Source organism: Triticum dicoccoides, chromosome 4A, assembly GCF_002162155.2.
Source record: "Triticum dicoccoides isolate Atlit2015 ecotype Zavitan chromosome 4A, WEW_v2.0, whole genome shotgun sequence".
In the NCBI taxonomy this organism is placed as follows: domain Eukaryota; kingdom Viridiplantae; phylum Streptophyta; class Magnoliopsida; order Poales; family Poaceae; genus Triticum; species Triticum dicoccoides.
The window spans coordinates 110,503,622-110,511,947 of record NC_041386.1 but is presented as its reverse complement, the minus strand read 5'-3'; the positions used below and the strand labels follow the sequence as shown (position 1 = coordinate 110,511,947).

Below are 8,326 nucleotides of genomic sequence, written 5' to 3'. Positions count from 1 at the left end.
TTGCTCCACAGTCCATACTAGTTGCAATGAAACCTCTTCTAAAGCGATTGTAGCAACTAGAGATTCATGACAGGCTAAGTTCAGCAACCAGACATTCAATCAAAGATAAATAAATGTGAAATAACTGCAGATAACCAAGTATACTGTCTTCTAGTACTACCTCCGTCACGGTTTAGTACTACCTCCGTCACGGTTTAGAAGGCGCGCTTGGAAATTCTCTGGGACCTAGGTGGTTATCTATTGGTTGTGAGATGGGCTAAAAAATAGCACTCACACTATGCATGCATATAAAAATAGTATATCGGAGTACTAATTAGCTACTAGAAATAAATACAATGCGCCCTAAACCTTGTCTATTGTGGAAACGCACGCAAATTTAACTGTGCCTTCTAAACTGTGACGGAGGGAGTAGTACTAAATAATCATGTTTCAATATCAACTTAAACATAAGATGGGGCAATGTATATATGCCTGAACGAAAAATTGCAGAACGATACTAGAATCCACCGTACAATGGAAGACACATTATTAAAGTATAGAATAGTAGGCGATCTAAATCTATCATTTAGTCGACCTCCTCAATCTTGGGCCCTGGGCCGCTGCTGCCGCCTGCGGCACTGGCCGGAGCATCCTCATCCATACCACCAGGCATTTCAGCGCCGGCACCCTGGTACATCTTGGCGATGATGGGGTTGCAAATGCCCTCCAGCTCTTTCATCTTGTCATCAAACTCTTCAGCCTCAGCGAGCTGGTTGTTGTCGAGCCAGGTGATGGCACCGTCAATAGCATCCTCGATCTTCTTCTTGTCGGCCTCGGGAAGCTTGGAGGCGATCTTGTCATCCTTGATGGTGTTACGCATGTTGTAAGCGTAGTTCTCCAGGGCGTTCTTGGAGTCCACCTTCTTCTTGTGCTCCTCGTCCTCAGCCTTGTACTTCTCGGCCTCCTGCACCATCTTCTCGATGTCCTCCTTGCTCAGACGCCCCTTGTCGTTGGTAATTGTGATCTTGTTCTTCTGCCCAGTGGTCTTGTCCTCCGCCGAGACGTTCAGGATACCGTTGGCATCAATGTCAAAGCACACGGTGATCTGGGGGACACCCCTGGGCGCCGGTGGGATCCCAGAGAGCTCGAACTTGCCGAGCAGGTTGTTGTCCTTGGTCCTCGCCCTCTCGCCCTCATACACCTGGATGAGCACGCCGGGCTGGTTGTCAGAGTAGGTGGAGAAGACCTGCTCCTTCTTGGTGGGGATTGTCGTGTTCCTCGGGATCAGCACGGTCATGACGCCTCCGGCCGTCTCCAGGCCCTGCGAGAGCGGCGTGACGTCAAGCAGGAGCAAGTCCTGCACCTTCTCGTTGCCCTCGCCAGTGAGGATGGCAGCCTGAACGGCGGCTCCGTACGCGACGGCCTCGTCAGGGTTGATGCTCTTGCAGAGCTCCTTCCCGTTAAAGAAGTCCTGGAGGAGCTGCTGCACACGGGGGATACGTGTGGATCCTCCGACGAGGACAACGTCGTGCACGGTGCTCTTGTCCATCTTGGCGTCCCGGAGGCACTTCTCAACGGGCTCCATGCACTTGCGGAAGAGGTCCATGTTGAGCTCCTCGAACCGGGCGCGGGTGATGGTAGTGTAGAAGTCGATGCCCTCGAAGAGGGAATCGATCTCGATGGTGGTCTGGGCGGTGGAGGAGAGTGTCCTCTTCGCCCTCTCGCACGCTGTCCTGAGCCGCCGGAGCGCCCTCGGGTTGCCGCTGATGTCCTTCTTGTTCTTCCTCTTGAATTCCTGCACGAAGTGATTGACCATCCGGTTGTCGAAGTCCTCGCCTCCCAGGTGGGTGTCTCCGGCAGTGGCCTTGACCTCGAAGATACCCTCCTCAATGGTGAGGAGGGAGACATCGAAGGTACCGCCGCCGAGATCAAAGATGAGCACGTTCTTCTCGCCGACGCTGGTGGACTTCTTGTCAAGACCGTAGGCGATGGCGGCGGCGGTAGGCTCGTTGATGATCCGCATGACGTTGAGGCCAGAGATGACGCCTGCATCCTTGGTGGCCTGGCGCTGGGAGTCGTTGAAGTAGGCGGGGACGGTGACGACTGCGTTCTTGATGGTTGTGCCGAGGTAGGCCTCGGCCGTCTCCTTCATCTTGTTGAGCACCATGGAGGAGATCTCTTCGGCCGAGAACTGCTTGTCCTCGCCTCTGTACTGTACCCCGATCATCGGCTTGTCAGCGGGGCCGGGGATCACCTTGAACGGCCACAGCTTGGCGTCGCTCTGCACCGACGAGTCCGAGAAACGCCGGCCGATGAGCCGCTTCGCATCTGCAAACAAACAACAGGACACGGGCTCGTTTAGATCTGTGCCACACGGATCTCGATCTGCCAACGACATGAAAACAGAGGACTAGAACAGATCAGAGCATAACAGAGGGATGTGCTTACCGAAGACGGTGTTGATCGGGTTCATGGCGACCTGGTTCTTGGCGGCGTCGCCGATGAGCCGCTCGGTGTCGGTGAAGGCGACATAGGACGGCGTGGTGCGGTTGCCCTGGTCGTTTGCGATGATCTCCACCCGGTCATGCTGCCAGACGCCGACGCAGGAGTAGGTCGTGCCGAGGTCGATGCCGATCGCCGGCCCGTCTCCTTTTCCGGCCATGATCTCGTCGACAAGTCGAGCGGAGAAACAACCTCGAAGGGAATTGCGGGATTGGTTGGATCTTGGAGCGGAGCACGCGGGTAGGGAGGGAGAATAGGTGACACGCGGTTGGATTTAAAAGGTTGTGGTGCCGCGGCCGCGGATGGGCTCTAGAATGTTCCTTGGGTGGCTGCGGCCGTCGGATGCGATCTGGACGGACAGGAGGAAACCGCGGGGGTGGGGACGGGCGAGTCGTGGCGGAGTTGGACTCGGCTCCAGGGTGTGGGGTTTGGGTTCTGGAGAGCGCGGGAAGGTTCTGGAGACTGGCAGGTGGAGACATTCCTACCTTTTGTTCCAGACTTGTGGCCTTAGTTGGAAGGCATCGATTGGTTCGTGGCTACAATGGGGTGTACAGGTTTCCAGGCCGTTTGAGACGCCGGAGGTGCCGCCAATTTTGACCTGAGCAGGTTGGGGTGAAGGACTTAGAGCAACTTCAATGGGGCGACCCGAACGGACAGCGCATTTGTTCGTTTTTTGTTTGTTTAGATTGGTCGCCCGCCCGACATCCACTCAGTTTTGCATTTGGGTCGGCAGTGCGCCAATGTGCCGACCCATTTCATGTCTGCATTTAATTTTTAAATAAAAAAGGCTCGCGGCCGATCATGCCAGCGGCCATGTCTCATGTTGGCATCATGCCGGCTTCAGAAAATACCACAGTTCATACTGGCGCACTCGCCAGCCGGTCAGCACACATGCCAGCACACAAAAAAGGGTGGGACTTGAGTTCGACCACGCCATCGCGGCGACCGTGGTCATGCCGGCACACCAGCCGACATACAAAAAAGATGTCCCTCAACGCCATAGATCACTCGTCGTCGAACTTGAGCATGTCGGCCTGCATCTTCTCGAACCACGGCCTCTTCCTTGGCGACACGGTGTTGAGATCCACCTTCATAATCTCCACCCCGGTCATCATGCTTGCAAGAGACACTTCTTTCGCCTTTGTCTTGGCGTTGACGGCCTCGATCTCTAGCATCTTGGCTTGCTTCTTCGCCTCGAGCTCGAACATCTTGGCTTGCTTCTCGGTGTCAAGATCAAGCCTTCTCCTTTGGATCTCCATGAAAGCATCATTTGCTCCGCCTTGAAACGCCGGCGCTCCTCCTCCTTTGAGTCCTTCTTGTTAATCATGCCGTTCATGCTTGCGATCAAAGCGTTGGTGGCCGCATCTCGCTTGTCCTTCTTCTTGGAGTTGGTCTTCCCCCTCGACCGTGCCGGCTCGCCCTCCCCAACATCCTCCATGGCATTCTTCCCCCCATGTGCCTTGAGGGCGGCATATTGCGCCTTGAACTTCTCTTCGTCCTTGATGACCCGACAACAATGGGAGAGGTTGAAGCACTTGCCATTGTGTTGAACCTTGAATGCCTCCAAAGCTTGAAATGCCTATAAAATGTTTTCATGCAAGCATATGGGCAAGTGATAGCAAATAAAGACGTAAAAGGGTGATCTTGATGGCACAAAAGAGGGCGGCTTGCTTACTATCATACCATGTCTTGCACGCCGATGCCGCTCACGGGGCGGGCCTTGACGCTCTCAAGGGTGGCGCAAAACTTGTTACACTCTTGTTGGATCATCCTCCACCGCTTGGAAATGGAGACCCACCCGCACGTGCTCACAAATTGGTAAGGTGGAAACTTCTTGCGCTCATGAAACTCGCGGTGCACACGAGTCCAAAAGGTCGAAAGCTTTTGCTCGGCGCCCGTCTTTGGGTCTTGTCCAATGTCTCGCCAACACTCGCAAAGAAGCTTGTCCTTGGCAGCTGTGTACGCCTTCGTGCGCTTGCTCTTGCGCTCCGCATTAGGACCCGCGACTTGGTTGGCGAGACAGTCCTCGAACAAAGGCTCCACTTCGATGTCACACTCGTCCTCTTTTTCTAGCCCATAGTCGTCCGGAAACTCGTGGTCGAGGGGGAAGCCGTCCAGGTCGATGCCGACCTGATCACGCATGAAGGCCGCCTAATCGGGATCATAGCTAGCGGCCGGCGTGAACGTCTCGCGGCCGTCCTGGCTTTGTGTCTCCTCGGGATCGTAGCCAGCGCCCGACGCACTACCCTCGAAGATGAGGTTTTGCATGTAGTCCTCGTCGACGGCGGACGACATTTCCTCGAACAGGTTACGGGCGTCCCGGAGCCCCCCGGCCGGCGTCTGTCGCGCGCGTTTCCTCGTGCCGCCGGACAACGAGCCACTGACCATCGGGGTGGCGTTGAGGTCAATGGGCGCGGGCGCGGGTGTGGAAGGCGCGACCACGCTCACGTCGGGTGAGCACTCCCCGGAGAGGCGGGAGGCCTGCGGGTAGACGTGGAAGCCGGGGACCGGGTTGCAAGCCGACGCGCGGGTGAGTTGGGCATCACCATCCGAGGAAACGCCGACGAGCCGGTGCTGGCCGCGGCGACGGCGGCTTGGAGGACGCTGTGCTGGCTAGGGTTTACCCTAGCATGTAGAGCGCCTCCCTCATTGCCGCGGCGATGCGGGCGTTGGTGAACTCCTGCTACGCGGCGGCGACGGCGGCGGCCTACACGGCGGCCTCATCCCTCGCGTCCGCGGCATGCCTTCGGCCCTTCCTCGTGGCCGACTCCCTTGCCTGTTGTTCGGGCGTCAGCGCCTTCTTCGGCTTGGTCGCGGCGGCGGTCTTGTGCGGGGCACGAGGCTTGCCTTTCTCGGAGGGGGCAACGGCGCCGGACGAGGCGAGGGATGCGAGGCCGGTGGTGGCATCGAGGTCGAGGTCGATGGCGTCTTCCATGGCTGGTTGGGGGGCGGAGGCGCGCAGGGGCGGGAGCGTTTTTGGGGAAAATGGGGGAAAATGGTGGTGGCTGCCACCGACCAGCGGGCCCGGGGAGAGAAGTAGGCGCGCGCGCGTCCGTCTCATGTCCGCGCTGACACAAATCCAGCTCAAAATTGGGCCTGGAATGGGTCACCCGCGGACGAAAAATGGACGCGCGTCCGTTTGGGTCGGCACGTTGGGCCATCACTTTTATCCGTGCCGACCCAAACGGACGCGGGCGGACGAAATGGGTCGCCCCATTGGAGTTGCTTTTATTTATCACTCCTACCAAATGACTCGTTTTGTCATTGACGACTGGCATGAAGACTAATTGCGACCAAGAAATGAAGCGACTAATGCAACTAAGAACTATATGTGAATGATGTTTCTCGTGAATTGTCTGTAAATTATTATGCTTGTATTTCGTTTGTATTTACTTTGTATATTTATTACTAACGACAAACAATGATGATCTTTGCCCATGTCCTTCTTCGATCAGCAAGGGCAGAGACTCCTACTCGGAGCAACTGACGCGATCAATCCATATCTGTTGCGCCCTTGATGCAAAGTCCAACTGCAATCAGGAAATTAAGCAACATATGGACAACACGTTAATTGTTCATTTTATGATTATCCAGGAGAGCTTGCTTATTACATCATACCCCAAGGCGGTTGCCCCTTTGTCTATAGACGGCGGCCTGGCATAGGATGGGACATGCAACACATCTTCTCGTTGTTCATGCCGAAGCTTTGTTTCGCTCTTTCGCATGGTTATTGCTCAGCTACCTGACCTTTTGGTCGGGGTAGAGGCATAACCTCCTTGCTAGCCAGACATGCCTTTGTCGGTTGTGTCGGGTTCACACCATGTGTCATTAAGGTGATCATTGTTACACATCTGGGATCTCACTGTGTGCAAGGATTCCTCTTTATTTTTAAGCCGAGTATGATGGGTGCTCTGTCAGCGCTATCACCGTTGAGCATCATGACGACCACGGTAGTACGGGCTTAATCTATTTGGAACAACGTATCTGTAACACCCCGGATGTATTTTTTACCTAATATGTACTTCAACTCTTGCCGTTTCCGGCGCTAAGTTATTTTATTTCCTCGGGTTCAAGTTTTTGTCTCCGTGTGTTGTTGTCGTTGTCATGCATCTCATATCATGTCATCATGTGCATTGCATTTGCATACGTGTTCATCTCATGCATCCAAGCTTTTTCCCCGTTGTCCGTTTTGCATTCCGGCGCTCCTATCTCCTCCGGTGGTTCTTTCTACCTTCCTTTCGTGTGTGGGGGTTAAACATTTCCGGATTGGACCGAGACTTGCCAAGCGGCCTTGGTTTACTACCGGTAGACCGCCTGTCAAGTTTCGTACCATTTGGACTTCGTTTGATACTCCAACGGTTAACCGAGGGACCAAGAAGGCCTCGTGTGTGTTGCAGCCCAACACCCCTCCAATTTGGCCCAAAACCCACCAAAACACTCTCCATCATCTAGAGCGTTCGATCACGATCACGTGGCCGAAAACTGCACCTCATTTGGACTCTCCTAGCTCCTCCTATGTCTATTTAAAGACCCACTCCCGAAATTTCGGATCTCTCCCCCGAAACCCTAGCCTCCGTCTTCCTCCGCGCGCCGGACGTGTCCGACTTCCACCCCCGCCGCCATGTGGCACGCCCCCATTTGCCTCCGCCTCGCGCCCACATCGCCGCCGCTCCGGCCCGGGAGGCCCAGATCGGGCCCCCGAGGCCCACATCGCCACCCGCCGCCGCCCGAGGCGTCCTCCCCGCCTGGCCGCCACATCGCCGCCCTTCGCCTCCAACTCCGGCGGCCCGCGTCGCCCCGCGCCGTCACCGGCGGCCGCCGCACTTCTCGCCGGCCGGAGCCGCACCGGCCGCCTCCTCTCGCCGTCCCGGCACCCTCCTCGCCGCCGACGTTGCCTCCTCGCCTCCCCGCCCGGATCCGCGCCACCCCGGCCTCCACCTCCTCCACGGCGACGTCTCCGGCGAAGCCCCGGCGATCCTCGGCTTCCGTGCGCGAGATCTGGATCGGGTCAAACCCTAGGTTGACCCCGGGATATTTTCTAAGTCATTTTTCTGCAGTATTTTGATGCCATGTTCATCGCATCGTAACTCCTCATCCGTAGCTCCGATTTGCGCGTGTAGCATATCAAAATGTTCGCCTCAGAGAGCACATCATTTCATCTCATTGCATCATTTTCATTTGAGTTCATCTTGATGCCCGAAATGCTGTTGGAAGAGAGCTATTTGAGTTAATTGTCAGATTTGCTGCACCAAATAGCTACTTGTCATTTTTGCCATGTTTAATGTGTGCATGATATGCTCCTGAGCTCTACATGAGTTTTGTTATATGATTTGCCATCTTTACAGAGGTGCTATCCATGTATTTTTGTGACATGTGTGGTGACTAGCACAAGCTTGCAAAGTAGTGCATTCGTTAATGCTGATTTCAGGGACTTGGAAATTTCACGAAGTCCTTGATCTGTTTTTATCAATATGCCATATGTTCATGTTGTTTCCTAGTGATCCGTGCCTCTTTTGAGGATGATCAGTTAGGATGATTTATTAATATTGTGGTGCTCTATCCATCCATGTCTTTGTTTGCAATTATGGAGCACCCTAGCTTGAGTCAATCGAGCTCTACTTTTGCTATTTCGTAATTCCTGGCAGATTGTCTACTTGTTAGCGATTTTGCCGAGGATGTTGTTGTTGATCCGTGCATGCTATGTTGTTGTTCTGGCCATGTCTACCTTATATAATGTGTATTCTTGATGGGTGTATACTTAGATTGTCATGCCTTACTCTGTAGTGAGTGCATCAAGCTCGTAAACATGCATACTCGTTAACAGATTTGCATGCTCCAGTTTTTC

General features: G+C 54.7%; 1 protein-coding gene across 1 annotated transcript; it reads right to left on the bottom strand.

Annotated features, from left to right (window-relative positions):
* Positions 1–409: 409 nt before the first annotated feature.
* Positions 410–2,735, bottom strand: LOC119285282 (heat shock cognate 70 kDa protein 2-like). Its single transcript, XM_037564522.1, has 2 exons — positions 2,428–2,735; positions 410–2,307 (listed from the first exon to the last, which is right to left on the bottom strand). Exons 1-2 carry the CDS (start codon positions 2,639–2,641, stop codon positions 566–568), a joined length of 1,956 nt encoding a protein of 651 aa, XP_037420419.1. The 5' UTR covers positions 2,642–2,735; the 3' UTR covers positions 410–565.
* Between the last annotated feature and the right edge of the window lie 5,591 nt (positions 2,736–8,326).